Below are 19,477 nucleotides of genomic sequence, written 5' to 3'. Positions count from 1 at the left end.
GGGGAGGGGGAAGGGTAAGCTGGGACGAAGTGAGAGAGTGGCATGGACATATAGACACTACCAAACGTAAAATAGATAGCTAGTGGGAAGCAGCCTCATAGCACAGGGAGATCAGCTCGGTGCTTTGTGACCACCTAGAGGGGTGGGATAGGGAAGGTGGGAGGGAGACGCAAGAGGGAGGGGATATGGGGATATATGTATACGTATAGCTGATTCACTTTGTTATACAGCAGAAACTAACAAAACATTGTAATTATACTCTAATAAAGATGTTAAAAAAAAGAAGATACTTTTAGGATTTCACATTTAGGATATCAGGTCATTCGTTGCTCTCATTCCCTGGGGAAAGAAAGGCTTTGACCTCTCTGCCATGAAATTAAAGTCATTAAATACATCTTAAGATTAAATTTCATCAACAACAACAACAAATGAATGAGGAGAAAGTGTTAACAAAACGTAAAAGACAAAATGGGAGTTTAGAAAGTTATCAAATAAAGGATTAAAAATGTCTTTATCACTACTTTTTTAGTGATAATAGTAACAGGGGTGCATTAGAAATTTAAAGAGATTTAAAGAGATAAAAGGTAACCTCACAAACAGTAATTCTCATTTACCTTGCTAACAATTCAATGAGGTCAGTTCTGCTCATACCGTCAGGAATCAACCTTGGAATAGCAGCAATACAAGTTCTAAACAAATCAATTTTGGGTTTTCTTTCCCCCCTGAAAAACAGATCACAAGAGGACTTAATAAGAAGAATCTTACATACACCAGACAATGACAGCAAACTTGGAAAAATTATTACAGAAAATGAGCCCACCTCCAAAAGTTTAATGTATTTATTATAAAAAGAGCATATACAAATCCAGTAAATAATTATCAGTTTATAAATGCAGAAAAGAATATATGGATAATTCAGGAAAAAAACATAGGTAGCCAGCAAAAAAGGTTTTCAGTAATTAAAAACAAGTATAACAACTATTATGTTTAAATAGTAAGTATTATTTAAGTAAATTATTTATATTATAATTGTTTCAAATAGAATTAAATACATAATATTTAACCTTTGATAATATTTAATTATTAAAATAATAAAATTGACATTAAGTAACCAAATATTAGTTATTTGGGGGGTCTATAAAATCAACAAAATGTTTTCTTTCTCTTAATATCATATACTAACAAGGGTTTTAGAAAACAGACATTCTCATATACTACTGTTGTTGTTTTTTCTTGTCTTTTTATTTTACTTCAGAACGTACACACACACACACACACACACACATATTTAAAATTTTTATGTAATACAATATGTGAAGTTTTGAAAATCCTGGTTCCTCCAGAGGCTTGATACAATTTAATTCTTCTGTATTTTCCCCTAGTTATTCAATGATTTTATTTATTTTAAATATCTAACCTTTTAGATACTGGTTTTTATTTTGGTCTACATTTCAAGGGGAAGCTGTTAATTTATTTTACCCAAATTGTCCTTCAATTGGCCCAATAAAATAATTCTTATATAGACAAGAATTTGGATGTTTTAAGAGTTTTTGGCTCAGTATCCATTATCATGGCAATGGACCTACTACTTACTTTTAGTGATTTTATATACAGTGAGTTTTCTCAGCTTGGTTCCAACACGCATGAATTTCAGTTACCACAATTTAGTTAAATAATACCAGTCTCCAACAATGTGGTTCAATTTTCCGTTACCATCAACTATAAGTAATTGCGTAGCCAAGCTTCCCTGTTAGCTCCTCAGTGCACAAATCAGGACGTAAGAAACAGATGTGATCATAACCAGTGATTTAATCACATTAACTTTTTCAAAGTCTGTCGTGACTGGTCACTGCACATCTGTTATTCGGTTCACACATACATGGCAAATTATGTAGTTGTGTTGATTCCTTGCCTCCAGGGGTAAACTCAGGTGGCATTTGACAACAATGGATAATCAAAAGAGGAAACTGGCCAACAAAGATTAAAGTACAGCGAAGAAAAGAACAGTGAATACTGGAAGTGAAATATTGGGTTGGCCAAAAAGCTTGTTTGGGTTTTTCTGTAACATCTTACGGAAAAACCCAAACGAACTTTTTGGTCAACCCAATATCAATCAAACATTAATGGAGTTACAGAAGAACTAGCTGACCGGGGAATGCTGACACTGCCGTCATTGAAGACGCTACATACACAGCCAGAGGAACTCAGTGAGGGCAAATTTACAGGCAGAAATGAGGAAAGTGTGACAAAAAGGATGAAGACTTCCCAGAGAAAGTAATGCAGGAAAAAAACCTTCACATTAGAGAAACTCTCAGAGATATTAACATTTTCTAGTATATAGTAACTATGCATTAATTGGGAGAGCCAATATCCAATTTGGTTATCTAAGATGTACAATGCAGATATTAACATCTTAAAAAAAGTCCACTTACAAAGAATATGTAGATATTTCCTAGCAAGTAAAAGAAGTTATTGCCATAAAATATATCTTCCTGAGGAGGAAGTCCCTAACAATAAGGGAAAAAAACATGGGTTGACAAGCAGTGCTGGCAGTGGGATGGGGGTGAGATGAGGTACAGTTTCTCACACAAAAAGCCACTCATACATTATTCCCCTCTGTACCCTCAGTTCCCAGGAGATTTTCAGGTTTTCTTTTTTTGTTGAACAAGGCTCTGGAAATAAGAGCATTTGTTTGACTTAATAAACCAACCATGTCCACACACATCTGCGGTCACTAGCATTTATCTCTCACTCACAGAATAAGTATAAGGCCTCAACACTGACAACAAACTGGACGGATCCAGGATGACTTTTGCTATCTGTACTGGTTTGACAGCACTTTAAAGAGTAAAACTGAGCCTGTGGGAGGAATCGCTGTATTAAAAACTGCCGCAGATGGCAACAGGGGCGAAATCCAGAAGAGAAAGGAAGGAAACAAGGAAGGAAACAAGCAAGAATCGACCCACTTTACTTGTGAAAACTGAAATAGCAATGAAGAGAAATAATTGACTACATACGTAATCATATCTTCAGGCTCCTTATTAGACATCTGCACGCTAGTCATACACATTGGTCTCCCAACTTCTTTGTCCAAATGTCTGAGAATGCTGTCTAACGCTTTTCTCACTTGAGGGTAGTAAACAGACATTCCTGGGGGGGTGGGGGGGAACTTCACAGTTATAAAATGTCAAAAATTAGATAAAGAATAGTTACAGTTATTTTCTGTAAAAAAAATAAAAGCCCATCACAACCTTTAAATTACATTAGCTTATTTTTGTTACAAAGGAAGGAGTTCTGACTTTGACATACTATTCTCCCTGATAATTTGCTTCAGTATATTGGAGAAAATGTGAAAAATTATGCACACAACTGAAATTAATTTGAAGGAAGGACAAAATGCGGTGAATAGTATCATGTGAGAAAATATTTAACAAGACTTTTAACATAACAACTTATGGATATTATAAAAAAAGTATTCATTTTTGAATCACTCTGTACACTGGAATAACTAGGCAAATATATACTTTCATAGGCAAATATATACACGTATGTATACATTTACACAGGCAATAATATACATTTTAGATTTGATTATAACCTTTCACAAAAGAATATTAAACTGTATTATTTACTTATTCCAGTTAACACTAACCTATGACTTTTGCCTCTTCATCTGTCAAGGTTTTATTGAGAAAAATTTTCTTTACACGCAGAGTGTTTCCTGAGGGAAGAATAACTCCTGTTGTTGGCATTGGCGGCTCACCATCTTTCTGCTGCAAACTGTCCGCTATTACAAGGAAGACTCTGAGGCCTATGTTCATTCTCTTCAGAGAAAAAAGTTTCAAAATAAAGAAGTCAGAGTGTCAGAAAATTCCTTTTTTTTCATGCTAAAAATATCTCATCAAATAACACTGGGGGATGGGAGGAAGGAGGACAGAAGAAACACAAACCTTTCTGTCCCACATTTTTAACTAGCCCAGGCACTGCAGTTTGCTTTAATACCAAATTCCCAAGTGCCACCCATTCACTTATGAGGTCAACTGGCTCTCTTATTTTCTAGCTTATTTCAAACCTCTTCCATCCCTTCCTCAACTCTCCTACACCCTGATACCATACTCTCCCCTCTATAAGCAGATGATCTGTCACCCACTTCACAGTCAGAAAAAAAACATCAACCTTCCTCAATCTCTCACTACAAAAGACACTGATCTACTTATATCTGCACCTCTTCTTCCTCTACTTTGCTCCTGTTACAGTTGAGGAGTGCTGGTATTCCTAGTTATTAGAATCCCATCTGCTCTTGCATTATCAGGAAATTACACTATCAATTATCCCTTCTCTTTCTTGCATCTTCAACATTTCCCTTTTAACTGAATATTCTGACTCCTGTTAACTATACTCAACTATCTTAATGCAGTGAGTTCTCCCCATAATACTTCCCTCTCACTCATCAGTGACAATACTGTTCAAACCAGTGGACATTTTTCCTGCATCCTATTTGACTTTTCAGCAGCATGGGACACTGTCAAATATTCCTCATTCCCTGAAACCCTCCCTTCCTTGGATACATCTGTGCCACTGCTGACTGTGTCATCTCTGTCCACATTCCAAATTTACCCTCCTTTATCTGAATATTAAATGTTAGACTGCTTCAAGGCAAGTTCCTAGGCTGCCTTTTCCTATCATTATGTATTCTCTCCCAAAGTAATTTCATGTATTTACATGGCTTCAATTACCACCCATACCAGAGTACCTGCTAATTTTAAGCCTTATTTCTCCTCAGAACTGGGACCCTCAGACCAATGTGACACTTCTACTTGGATGTCAGAAAGATGCCTCAGATTTGCCATGTTCAAACCAAATGCCCTCTTCCCCGCCAAACTCAGTATCTTCTCAGTGTTTCTCTTCTCAGTAAATGATCTTCTCTCTATCCACACCACACCATCTCAGCCCAAGCTGTCATTAGTTATGACCTACACCAGTGGTCTCTAAAATGGGTATATGCATCCCAGTGGGTGTTCACTGGATGGTTCACTGGAATACAGGGAGAAAATAAAACTTTCATTTATATATTTTTTATCTAAATAAGATCAAGGTTTTAAGATTTACCCCTCTTTACATATGACATAATACTGGTGATATTAGTCTAATATCAGATGGTCATTTCACATAGTCATAGAAGACATCTTGAAGGGAGTGGGAAAATTCCACAATGTACTGTGGTTCACAGAGGTGTCCTCACTTATTCATTCTTTCAGTGTATTGCAATTTGCTTGATTTGATTAAGTGGATTAATAGATAATTTTATCTGGCTTTAACTAAACTAGCTCACACAAGCTTAAAAAGATTCCTGAAAAGAAAATACAGATTGAAGAAAATCCTAATAAAATAAGCCTGTAGAAAAACAACAACAACAAAACGGCACAATTGACATTTTTTCTACTCTTAGTATGAACGTTTCAGTGAGGAAAAAAATTAATTTCAGAAATAAACTTGTTCAATGAAGAGAATATTTTTGAAAACAGATGATCAAGAAAACGTCTTTCATTATGTGATTTTTGTTGCTGAGAACCAGGTTAAGCATGTCATCTACAAAGTCTTTTCTGCTCACTTTAAAAATTTGGAAATAATTATTAACCTATCTTAAAAATCCTACAAATAAAAAGCTTCAATAACTTTCGAGCTCATTTGTTAACTACATAAATATATATCTTAGGATTTGATTATGAGGAGGACCAGCACAATAATTTAAAAGAAATAAGAGAAAATATAACACTTATTTTGTCTTTTTACATTCTCCAGTGTCATTAAATTCCAATAAGCAATTACTTCAAAAAATATTCTTAAACAATCTGAAAATTTTTTATCTAAAGGATGAGCAGGAGTTTACGAGGGAATAACAAGGCCAAAGAAGTAGGAAATAACATTTATCTTAATTTGTCTTTAACTAGAGATTTGAGCCTAAGAGTTCTGATTCCAGAAATTGTGCTTAAAAAAAATTTTTTTTTAATTGTATAGGATAGTAAATTACTACATTATAATTCTTTTACCTCTGGATTAATGGTGAAAGTTTTGGTAGATTTTCCAACACTGAGAAGATCAAATATTATTTCTTTCATTGCAAAATCCAAACGTTCCTAGAGGAAAAAAAAAACAATCAATAAATCCTTATAACTTTCTACTGCTATGGGCATACCTTGGAGATAATGTGGGTTTTGTTCCAGACCGCAATAAAGCAAAATCAGAATAAAGCAGGTCACACAAATTTTCTGGTTTCCCAGTGCATATAAAAGTTATGTTTACCCTATACTGTAGTCTATTAACTGTACAATAGCATTATGCCTAAGAAAACAATGTACAACCTTAACTAAACAATACTTTATTGCTTAAAAAACACTAACCATCATCTAACAACACAGAGTCGCCACAAACCTTCAGTTTGTAAAAAAAAAAAAAAAAAAAAAAAAGGCAATATCTGCAAAGCACAATAAAGCAAAGTGCAATAAAACAAGGGTCTGCCTGTATAAGTTAAGTATCATGTTAAGAATTATACAAATAATGGCAACAATACAGGTCTGTACCCACAAGAAGTTCCTGAATCTAGCTGGACAAAAGATAAATGTATATGAATTAATGTTAAAAGTATATGATTACAGATACATGATTTAATTATCAAATGATTGGTTTAATAGCCAAACCAGCAGGATAGAAGTTTTAAACACGCATTTGCCAAACTCATATTCAAGACCTAAGTGAAGGAATTCCCAAAATAATGATAAAAGGAAGTCCCATGACGATAGCAATGAGGCAGGCCTGGAGAGCAGGGGGTTCATACTGGGACAGAAAGAACAGGGCTCCGGGAAGGGTAATCTCCAAGGAAAGAAAAGTTAACTAAGAGTAACTGATGTTTGAGAGGAGCTCTATAGTTCTGGAGGAGTGTTGGTGTGAGGTGATTAAGCAAAGGTAGTGGGTATGACCCTCGGGGAAGGGATGCAACCAAATAGCAAAAGTTTTCTCAACAACAGATCTAAGGCACAATCTGCTTTCATTCATCTTATTGACACATTTATTCTTATCTAATTATCATTAATTCTGTGCTCCCGTAAATAGAAATGTATTCGTTTTATTTAAATATTCTTTATTTCTTTATTGTCAAAAATAATTACATTATGGGTCATCTTCGTTGTCATAGTTTTAGTTCAAAGAGAACTCAATGAACATTCTGGAACCAAAGTGTTTTTCCCAAATTGAGGAGGTAACCCTACTTATGCTTCTCCGGGGCTGATGTCCCAAAAGAGAATGTGACCAGAGCCATGGATTTGCTTACTCAGCCCCCATTTAATCCTCTTCAAATAAACCTTCCTTTACTGCAAAGGCTAGAAAGCTAAAATGATATTTCCCAGGATGCCTCTGGACAACAGGCTTCAGGATGTGACTGAGACCCCGTCAAGTGATATACTCACGGGAACCCCTGGGAACTGGGGTACGGGAGGAGGTGGGGGAGGACAGGGAGAAAGGAATCTATTTTACTGGTGGGGACTGTGGTGGAGACATGATTCTTAAGCACTTGGGGCACTTCCTAATTTGGCAGGTTTTTGACTGTGGCAGAGGCAGCAGCTTCCTTGGTAGCCCGATAGTGTAGTTTCCTCTGGATTTCCATTTCGGCTAGAATCTGTTTCTTCAGTCCTATGAGTGATTCTGTGAACGACCTCTATTCCTTAAAAGACCCCTTTGGATTCAACAAGCTACCACGGACTCTAGTGTCTCTACCTGAGAACATAGATTAATGCAGGTTATGAAAACAATGTTCCAAAATCTTTCAAGACACTCAGGAACTAATTAGTAAATAGATAAGAGGAGGATTATGAGACATTTTCTTGACTCTTCCTAAATTAAGTGTCTCCTCTGAGTCTCCTTTCCAAGTGTGTAGATCAATCATCTAAATGTATTTTGCACACACACAAAAATCATTAGCATCATTTATTTTTTACTTTTTAAAGCATACTTTTATATTTCACTCTTCAGTATTAAAAAATGTTTTGTTATCATGCTTTTAGATGTGTAACAAATTCTATGACTCTAAGTACTCTTTTTTTTTTAACATCTTTATTGGAGTATAATTGCTTTACAATGGTGTGTTAGTTTCTGCTGTATAACAAAGTGAATCAGTTATACATATACATATGTTCCCATATCTCTTCCCTCTTGCGTCTCCCTCCCTCCCTCCCACCCTCCCTATCCCACCCCTCTAGGTGGTCACAAAGCACCGAGCTGATCTCCCTGTGCTATGCGGCTGCTTCCCACTAGCTATCTACTTTACGTTTGGTAGTGTATATATGCCCATGCCACTCTCTCACTTTGTCCCCTACTCTTACAATTTGCATGTATATAGGTATTATGAGGTGAGGCACTCACCTGAGCAATGAACTGAATAATCTTCACAAATATATTGAGAGGTGTATCACGAGGAACCACACTACGTGACCCTTTTGGGAAAAGTGCTGACACTATGCTCATAAGACGACTGTAGGGAAAAAAGATTTAGTCATAATGAGAGAATGAAATCAACAAAACATTAGCAAAATATCCTTCGCATCCTTCATAATATGTCAAGATAATTCATATTCCTCCTCAAGGTATTTGTAATGTTAACTAAAATTCATCAGTGTGGCATTTTTTACCAAGATGTTACTTTAAATATGCTTTAAAACAAAGGCACTCACCTTTGAGTTACAGTGTTGCTTTCACATTTTATTCTAATTACATAGACCCACAACAATCTATACAAAGATTCCAGTGCAACTCGAGACATTTTAGGATCTTTATTCTGTTTAGAAGCAAAAGAGAATAAAAATAAGCTTATTTATCAAAGTACTTGCAATAATTTAAGATCAATTATATTCTCTGTCAACAACTAAAAGCCCTCTCCATTCCCTTCTTTATTCAATCTAAAACAGGTTTAAATATGTAAGTATATATTTAGTATACAGTAAGTACAGAGAGCTCAAAAGCAACCATAAATAAGGAAATTGAGCCATCCCTTATATTCTCAAAACAAAATACTACTAGTATCTCTAAGAACTCTGAAATTATACACACTTCAACTTACCTGATGGTAAATGGGACACAAAACAATACTGAAATAATGATAAATGGATTGCTCATCTTTGCTGTAATTCATTGCAGCTCATACACAGTTAAAATTTAGAACACCAAATGTTGTTATAGATATTTGCGCTTATGGAATAATGCAAAATATTATTGAGTGATTATACTTAAAAGAAGGAATATAGAATGGTGGGTTAAGAGCATAGACTCTGAAATTAGGAATGACTGGCCAAACCCCATCCTTGGATCAGTTGGTGAAACAGTTTCCTCAGCTCTAAAATGGAGATAACACGGTACCTACCTCACAGATTAAGGGAGTTATTATGTGAAAAGCACTTGGAACACTGCCTGACACGTTAAATGCTCAGTAAGTGTCAGGTGTTTACCTTTAATTTTTTAATTTAGAATTAGAACATTCTTATTTAAAATCAGAAAAGTATCCATTTCAATCGCAATTTGATCAGCAAACCTTTTCTTCATACTAGCTATTATAAAAAGTGAAGTTCTTAAATGACAAGAGACATGTAATGAGATTTAATTGTAAATTTTGAAAATTAGCTAATAATCACCTTTGGTAGGAGAAACTCTTTATGCATCTGTTAATTAGTTGTAGGATGCATTTAGTCCTATAAATTAGCATTTATTTAATCTGGTTTGAGAGATTTCTTATTGTTAAACAATTATTTTATATATAACAATGGACAAAAGGGAGTTTTTAAATACTAAGTAATTTACTATTCTATGTTTTCTCAGACCACAGAATAACTGACATCTACTATGTATGATTAAAAGCAATGCAACGAGATTACCACTGGACATGTTTTTAAAAAAGACAACCACTAGAAAATACAATTTTGCACATCTATGTATATGAAAATTTGATATAATTCAGAATGGAGTATCAACTATTCAGCTGGTCAGTCTCAAAGTCAGTCTCTCCTTCTACTGACAAATCCACGATTCCAAATTTCAAATACATTCCCCAAGTAGTTTTCTATTAATTTGTTACTAATGTAACTAAAGTAACATATAAAGTTACACACAATATATCTTACTAATATAACAACCAAGCTTTTTGTAGTACTTTCTTTTCTAGCACTTAAATGCAAGGTCTCAAGTGTCAAAATATGAGTTCAATTAGTTTTATGTACACTCCAAATAATACCTTCACATAGTTAAATTATCCTTTCAAAATATGAATACTACAAATTAACATATAATAAATTATATAATAGAAATATTTAAGTCCAATTCCACATAAAAATTCTTCTCATATAAACTGTTAATAAAATATTTGGATTATCTTATCTTATGTGCTGAGGTATCTGGCATGAAATAAAATTTGATTTTCCAACTTTCCAAGATGGACTACTATGTTTTACAAAGCAGATTTATTTTATAAGGAACAATTCCAGAAAAGATAAAAAGTGATAAAAATTATATAATTGTTTATTCGGTATCTGCAATGCTGTTATATATCTCTGAATAATGAAAACATCCTAAATTGATCTGATCCTTAAACAAAGATACATAATTCCCTAGTTACAATTTTGGTCTAATTTGAATAATCAGATTACATTAATAAAATCCAGTAATATTAACGTATAATACAATTTTTTAAAATTCTTTTTTCTTTTTTTTTAACAGCAGGTTCTTATTACTTATCTATTTTAAATAATACAGTTTTGATGTCAGGCAAATATGCTCTTGGCAGCAATCATTTTAATGTTTCTTCCTTTTTTTCCTACTGTGAATAACAACAACAAAAGATTTGTTTAAAACTCAAACCAGTAGGACTGTAGTTTTAAAGTGTTGCATCAAAATCATATTCAAAATCTGAGTTACTGTCTCCTGAATTTCATTGGAAAATGTTATAAAAAGCATAATTTATAACAGCTAATTTTAATTAAACAGAATATTTTAAAACTGAAGATTATGGTTAAAAATCAACATTCGGTATCACTTCTCTCTCTTAAATTCATCTTCTTGGGACCACATTAATATTAAACTTTCGGTAGAATGTTCCCGCTGTGTGCTGCTCTTCTTTTACAATACGAGAAGCAGGCTTAAATAAATACGTTGGACATGCAACGCAGCCATAGGTAAAGGGGGAAAAAAGCCACACTTAAAGGAGATAAAGCAATATTTTACTTTGTAACATCAACACGACTCACCTGGAGTGTTTCTATTTGTTTTCTGATACTGTTGTTAGATGGCATCTAAATAAAGCAATGTGAGACAGCAAACATAAACATGAGATGCAGCACATGCATGTTAGATGAAAATAAGCACAAAACAAGACAGCTCTTCACCAAGGTCTCTATTTAGAAGAAATTTGAAATGTCCAAGACAGTGGCTAGAATCACTGAAGAAAAAAAAATTCTATAATTTGGGCATCATGGGATACATCTACAACACTCAAACTGAGAGAAAATAGATAAAATTTTAACTATCTAATTTTTCCTGTAAAAGCACTGCATTTGATTTCAAATAAGTTTCAATTTTTAAAAGAAAATAAGCATACACTGTAGAAAAAAAATCTAAATTATTTTTACATGGCATCTACTCTTACTCCTCTCTCTCTCTCTCTCTCTCTCAATTATTCTTTAGAAACTTTAAAATCATTTTTCACATAATGACCTTATTTGACATAAAGATAGGGGAATGGGAAACTACCAAATTATGTTTGGGACAAAAACAGCAGGTTTAACACTTTCGGTGAAAATAAACTGATGTTCTCTCATGCTATTTATGGACCTACAGACTAATGCCCATTTTTCATGGTCACCAACTTCAGAAACTAGTATGGTAATTTTTAAAAAATTGTGCGGTATCTTAAAGTGCCTTGAAAATGTATCATATTTATTCTTATGACTCTAGGGAATAATGCCTTTTTACTATCCCAGAATTATAACCCAAAATATTTTTTAAAATACTCAGTAAAGCAACATTCCTTATAGTACATTAAAAGGTAACATGGTAGACCAGAAAGAGCAAATTTTATTGAACTGGATGGATTAGATGCAAATCCTATCTCTATCACTTTTTTGGCTCCCTAAACTTGGGTTGCTTATTTATCTTCTTTCGGCCTCAGTTATAGTAAGAATTAAATGAGATAGTGTACTTAGAGAATCTAGCCTATAATAAATACTAATAAAAATCTATTTTAAGGAGTAGTAGGTCTAATAAACGGAAAAGTGTTACAGATTTTTTTGAACTCAAGAGATTACTTGAATCTCAAAACAAAATCAATTTAGGTAAGACCTTTATCTTGGACCAATTTTTCCTGTATACAAAACAAATAAATTATACCTGTCACAAGAGATAATTAGCATAGTTTTTCCCTGAATGCTCGACTCCTTACCTCAACTATGTAGCATAGCCACAGTATCTAAAACTTAACAAGCAGGAACCAAGTCATAAAATTTCTGCTGAATAGAGCCTTAATGTAAGTTAAAGGTTAATGGTCAAGACAACTATATTCCAAATATTCATGCTAAGTGGCTCTTATCTCCTTTAGCCTGGCAGATTGACACAGCCATTAATGAAAATGGACAATATGCCAGAAATATTTAACAGGAGGTAAGGGTTCAAAGAAAAGAGCATTTTAAATGAAAGCCTTAAGCCAAAAAAAAAAAAAAAAGTTAAAGTACTGCGAAAGAACTGCAAATATGTTAGGTGCAAACGTATATGTATAAAAACATTCCAACAAGCAACAGAAAAGTATGAATTGTCATGAAACAAAGCAAACTTCCAGAAACACTTAAACGCGTGTCTTAAAGTATGTTATTAAAAGTTTGAAGAATCATACTACCCAGAAAATGATCATTTCCCTTTCAGTACCTAAATCTGTATGAATTATCAAAATAAGGACAGAAACAATATAATGTACTTAAATAAAACTTATTTTCTGGTTTCATGACATAAAGAATTTAACCAGCTTGATTGGCCCTGGGAATTTTCATAAACAGAGCAAAGCGAATGTATCAATTCTCACCCAAATATGAATAACATCAGTGTATGTATATCTAGGAGAAAAATAGCCAAAAATATTTTTCAAAGACATATTTTAGTACACCTTACTAAGAAATCAAAGTATTTTTCAAAATGATATGTAAAATCATTTTAAAAAAAAAGATATATAGGATAACGTTGTCCAGTGAATCAATCCTGAAGTGAGGAAAAAAAGCCAGTCCTATTTCTCACAATATCACGATGAGCTGTAGGGTCAGAGACAACTCATTTAATCTCTCTGTGCCTTGGTTTCATTGTCTTCCAAGTTTAAGTTTTTCAGTCTTAATCCTAACTTAGAGGAATAACAGAAAATGAAATGCCATGTCTGCATGTTTCTAGAACATGTAAGCAAATATTCAAATATATTCATTTATGTATCAAAATGGTATTCAAATCAAGCATTCACATGACATGCAGATGAGGAATATTCCCACGTTCTGTGTCAGATATTAACTGTGGTCCTATCCACAGAAGAAAAGAAGATCCTGTTAGGTTCTGCCAGCAGAGCATCCTGGGCAGATAATGATCCTTCTATCTCACAGTTTTGTTTTCAATCCTAAGAGACTGGACATAGATGTGCCAAACAGTGTTAATAACAATTAATTACCCCTTGATTCAAGTCAGAATCATTGCAGGAGCTTTCCCGTCTATGTGGATCCAGTACCATACTTTCAGATTTGGCTGGGCATAGTTAACACTAAATGTGCTTTTACTGATATTTTATTATCGAGGCTTTTTTCATATTATTCAGACTTGAGCCAACATTACTCAATTTTCTCAAGAGAAAACGCAAAATAAGCATCTGGAGAGTTTTATAAGATTAACTAATACTCCGAAATTCCAAAGGAATTTATTTATTAACAAATATTGCTAGATCCAAGATAATATAAACAATCATTACAAATGTATAATTTTGCATTCATTAAGACCAACTAAATCTTTAATCAACCGTTTATTCATGTCTATAACATGATTCCCTATAGAAGGAATGAAGTACGTATAAGAAAAGGAATATGTTAAAGTATCACTATTCAAATGAACTATAGTACTAAAAGTTTTATTATATACTGTTCAATGTATATGCATAAGTGAATACACTACAGTCAGTATTTACAGGTCAGAAATGAGATTAAGTCTTACCTTTAAATGTGACAAACAGTTCTGTAGGAAAATATGCCAGTTATTTAAAAAAAACTGTTTTTGACTGACACATAAAAGGCAGGTAATTAATGGATATAGAGCCTATAGGAGACAGAAGAAAGAGAATAACATTTTTATGAAAAAGCACTGGACTTGTAAATTATATTTCATTCATTCTCATAAACAAAAAAAATTCTATTAGCAGTTTTCCCATCTGTAATTTAAAAAATACGATCTCAGGGAGTAATCTAACAAAGAATGATAAAGGGCAGATTTTCTATAAGGACAATTTCCTGATCTATCACATCTCCCCAAGTGAGAAATATGCTATTATTTCTCCCTAGACCCATTCCTCCTCTAACCAGTAAAGTGGCCCTGGGATCAGAGGACAGACCGGCATTAATGTTGCAGTTTTCTATTCATCAGGTGTGTGACTTCAGGGAAGATATGTTAAAGTGCTCGAAGCCTCACTTTCCTAACATGTAAAGTGGAGAATGCTAATCACACACATGCTATAGGGTTGTGAGGCTTAAAGTAAGACAAAGAATGTAAAGCACTTGGCTCAATGCCTGGCACAACCAGTGTTTATTATATTATTATACCTCTATCTTAAACAGTCAAGTATTTGTCCAATTCTCCACTTTCTCCAAGCTGCATGCAAATTTACAGAAAAACCCCTCAAAGTTACCGAAGTGGATGGTGAAATGGAAAAAAAATGCTTTAAATCTCTGAATAGAAAAGATGTAATTAGACAGACAATAGCTCCTAAATAATCAAATGCTTCAGAATATAATTTATTATAATGTAAAATAAAGGAATTTATGGTTTAATATGAGACTACACTTAACTTTTCCTTTATTCTAATACATAATTTATAGCATCTGTCAAGACAGGTAAATACCTAGAATGAAGTCTGAATAACCTATCAAATACAGAGCTAGTAAAATTAAGAATAGAAAGTTTTGAAAACAGCAGGAGAAAATAGGTAAAATTTGTCCTTGTGTTACACTTTGCATATTTTACAATTTCAATTTTTACAATTCTCTTAAAACTCTACTAAAAAAAACCAACTAAATTCATAAATCAATTACTAAAACTCCTAATTAAACATATGAAGGTTTGAAATGTTTCTCAATACCAATGAATGCTTCTTTCTGGAACTCAGTTCAAAAGTAGTCTGATAAAGCATCTCCACAAAATTTTTCAAGCAGGGAACATTCACTTCATTTTTAACAGCCTAGGTAAAAAGATAATACAAAAACACAAAGAAAATGGTTACAAGTGTTAGATCAAACTATACAAGGATTACAATAAGTTTCTGTAAGGTTTGAAATTAGTCAATAATTCACTGAGTATCTGATGAAGTCCCATAATACACCAAATGATCAAATGTTGAGTAAGATAAACCAGGTCCCAGCCCTGGGTGAAGAAGCAGATGAATGTGTGGTATAACAGGAGCTCTAAGAGGAAATTCTCTGTCCTCTTGGAGCACTCAGAAGAGACCCCAATGGAAAAACTCCAGAAGGAAGTAACATCGAAGCTGAATTCGGCATTACTTTACCTAAAATAATGCAATAGCCTCCCATTTAACCTCTCTGGTCTTATCTCCCACTACTCTGGCCCCCTGCACTAGGATCCAACCACACTAGCTTCTTTGTTGCTCCTAGAACACATCAAACATGCTCTTGCTTCAGGATGTCTGCACTGGTTCCTTCTGCCTAAGAAGCTCTTCCCCCAAATATAGCATGTCTTACTCCCTCATTCCTTTGGTTTTTGCTCAATCGTCACCATCTCTTTCAAGGTGGTGATCTTTCCTAATTACTCTATTTAAAATTTCAACTCCCTGCCCACTTCAAGAATTTTTAGGCCCCTACCCTGCTCTACATTTCTGCACAGTACTTACCACCACATCTGGCATATACTCTTGATACATAATTTTACATACTTGTTTGAGTTTTCTGCACTAGACATAAGCTCGGTAAGAGCAGGGAGTCTTTCCTACCTTGATCATTGTTGTATTCCCTGTGGACGGAGGAGGCCCTGACACACAGAAAGCACTCAATATATATAATGAATAAATAAGTAGAATCTAACCAGGAAAGGAGGCTGGAGGTTATTTGAGAGGCAAGAATGTTCCAGACAGAAGGAGTTCTATGTGAAGAGGCTGGTGTTATGGACTGAATTGTCCCAAAATTCATATACTGAAGTCGTAACCCCACATACCTCATAATGTGACCTTATATGAAAATAGGTCATTGCAGGTATAATTAGTTACGTTAGAATGAGGTCATATTGAAGTTGGGGCGGGGGCTACTCCAACATGACTGTGTCCTTAAAAAAGGGGGCGGGGGATGAATAGGGAGACTGGGATTGACATATACACACTATTGATACTAGGTATAAAATAGATAACTAATGAGAACCTACTGTACAGCTCAGGGAACTCTACTCAATGCTCCGTGGTGACCTAAATGGGAAGGAAATCAAAAAAAGAGGGGATATATGTATATGTATAGCTGTATTGCTGTACAGTAGAAACTAATGCAACATTGTAAAGCAACTACACTCCAATAAAAATTAATTTTAAAAAGGTGGGGGGGGAGAATTTGGACAAAGACATGCACACGAGGATAACACCATGTGAAGATGATGGCAGAGATCAGGGTGATACATCTATAAGACAAGGAAGGTCAAAGATTTTCAGTAAACTACCGGAAGTTAGGCAAGAGGCATGGAACAGATCTTCCTCACAGCACTCAGAAAAAGATCAACCTGGCAACACCTTGCTCTTAGACATCTAGGCTCCATAAATGTGAGACAATAAATTTTTGTTGTTTAAGCCACCTAGTTTGTGGTACTTTGTAAGGGCAGCCCTAGTAAACAAATAAAATACAAAAGCAAACATGGCATAAAAGAAGAATTAGGCAACCCAGTAATAATGGACCACAGTCAAGGGTCTTTCTTCCCACAATCTGCTCCTTTTGATAAGTTACCTTAGAAACTACAACATAATCTCAGATATCTGGCAAAAACAGATTTTTCAGACAAGGGGGAAGCACAAATGACAATTTGGGATGGATACGCAGCGTTTCAAACCATTTCTAGGAAAAGAAATTGAAGTCCATGCACTAATGATGTACTTCATTAAGTACATAGCTACTTCATAGCTAAGCTGATGTGGTTTTATAAATGATCATGTTTTCTTTTTGGCAAAATGAACCTATTTTCACGGTTAAAACTGAGGTGAGAGTGGGGGTGGGGTATTTGACTCAAACTACTTACAAACTTATAGTTCATGACTTCTGTTTGTACTCATTTAAAAAATCTTCAAGTATTTAACTATAAGTAAATATTCAAAACTGGTAAAAAAAAAAATCATGCCAATCTCTACAACTGCTATGTCATTAATATTTTAAATTCTTAATTTTTCTTACAATTCCCTGTCCATCTTTTCTGAACATGTTCTAAAGATAGGACCTGAATACCATAAACCATTCCATATGAACACACTGATCACAAGTCAATTAATTCAGTATTTAAAAATAAAAGTCAAAACAGTTACATTTGATTCTCAGTATGAAAATAAATTTCTTCATTTTAAAATATTTTAAATAGAATAAAACCTGAATAAAGTGAATTTTACTAACTTCCATTTCTAGCCAAGGTGGTGTAAAGGGGGCTAGACTTATTTTACCATCTGAAACAACCAAAAAGGAACAAAATATATGAAATGATACGCAAAACATTATACATCAGTCAACAAAAGAAAGTGACCCCTGAGGAATGGAAAATAGATGAGGTGAGCCCTTTGATGGCCCCAGCTTACTGCTGTGTGAGAATTTTCAGGGAAGAAATTAAAGTGTACCATTGTGTATGGTTTTTACACTACACATGAACAGTATAATATCACTTGAGGTAGACAATGATAAGTTAAAGATGTATACCATAAACAATTAAATGACAAAACAATGAGATATAGCTAATAAGCCAACAAAGGAGATAAAAGAATCACAAAAATATTCAATTAATCCAAAAAAATAGTAGAAAAAGGAAACAAAGAACAGATGGGAAAATTAAAAACATAATCAGAAGATGACAGATTTAAAATAACTGTATCACTAATCATATCAAATGTATGTGGTGCCCAATTAAAAGGCAGAGATTGTCAGACTGGATAAAAAAGCAAGAACCAACCATATCCTGCCTACAAAAAAAAAAAAAAATATATATATATATATATATGTATATATTTTAATATAAAAACACAAGTAGATTAAAAGGAAAAAATGGAAAAAGATATACTATCCTTATACAATCAAAAGGAAGCAGGAGTGGCTATATTAATATCAGATAAAGTAGATTCCAGAGCAAAGAATATTATCAGAGATAAGGAAGGTTATTTCACAATGATAATGGTGTTAATTAAAGAGGATATACAATCCTAAACATACATGTGCTTCATGATAGAGCTTATACATACAGCAAGCAAAAACTGACAGAACTGCAAAGAGAAACAGTTGGTCAGATTTCAATACTCCTCTCTCAGTAGTTGACAGAACAAGTAGAGAGGAAATCAGCAGAGTTGAAAAACACTATTAACCAATTTGCCCTAATTGATATTCATAGAACACTCTATCCAACAGCAGTATACATAGTCTTTTCAAGTGCACATGGAACGTTCATCAAAATAAATGATATTCTGGCCCAAAAAACAAATTTCAATGCATCTAATGGGATTCAAGCATACCAAATATGTTCTGCAACCACAAATTAAAAATGAGTAACCTGAAGATCTCTGGAAAATCCCCAAATGTTTAGACATTAAATAAAATGCTTCTAAATAACCTGTGGATTTCAAAAAGGACAGCAGAAAGTATTCTGAGCTTTATGAAAATGAAAACACAAGATATCAGAATTTGTGGGCTGCCACTGCAGAACTACTTAGAGGGAAATATATGCATTAAGTGCTTATATTAGAAAAGAGAAAAGGTCTTGACGACCTCAGCTTCCACCTTAAGAAACTAGCAGGGAAAAAAAGAGCAAATTTAGAGTAAGTAGAAGAAAAATAATAAAAATCCAAGTAGAAATGAGTTAAATAGAAAACTGAAAAATAGAGAACATCAATAAAGTCAAAAGCTGGTTCTCTGAGAAGATCAATATAATCAATAAACTTCTAGCCAGACAGATCAGGAAAAAAGGAGAAAAGTCACAATCT

The 19,477-nt window shown here is 33.9% G+C and overlaps 1 protein-coding gene across 9 annotated transcripts in view; it reads right to left on the bottom strand.

The window, feature by feature from the left end:
• The window catches only part of FRYL (FRY like transcription coactivator), a 244,559-nt gene that overhangs the window by 89,200 nt on the left and 135,882 nt on the right, over positions 1–19,477 (bottom strand). For 6 of the 9 annotated variants that reach the window (XM_033425473.2, XM_033425469.2, XM_033425471.2 and 3 more), the window contains 9 exons: positions 15,401–15,499; positions 14,263–14,364; positions 11,283–11,327; positions 8,724–8,827; positions 8,416–8,524; positions 6,051–6,137; positions 3,653–3,824; positions 3,018–3,150; positions 615–722 (listed from right to left, as the gene is read on the bottom strand). In XM_033425473.2, the coding sequence (XP_033281364.1) occupies positions 615–722; positions 3,018–3,150; positions 3,653–3,824; positions 6,051–6,137; positions 8,416–8,524; positions 8,724–8,827; positions 11,283–11,327; positions 14,263–14,364; positions 15,401–15,499 (959 nt within the window). The remainder of the gene's footprint in view (positions 1–614; positions 723–3,017; positions 3,151–3,652; positions 3,825–6,050; positions 6,138–8,415; positions 8,525–8,723; positions 8,828–11,282; positions 11,328–14,262; positions 14,365–15,400; positions 15,500–19,477) is intronic. The other 3 variants (XM_004268286.3, XM_033425475.2, XM_033425476.2) reach the window with 1 other exon arrangement.

Source organism: Orcinus orca, chromosome 4 (assembly GCF_937001465.1).
Source record: "Orcinus orca chromosome 4, mOrcOrc1.1, whole genome shotgun sequence".
Classification (NCBI taxonomy): Eukaryota; Metazoa; Chordata; class Mammalia; order Artiodactyla; family Delphinidae; genus Orcinus; species Orcinus orca.
This window is presented reverse-complemented; position numbering and strand designations above follow the sequence as displayed.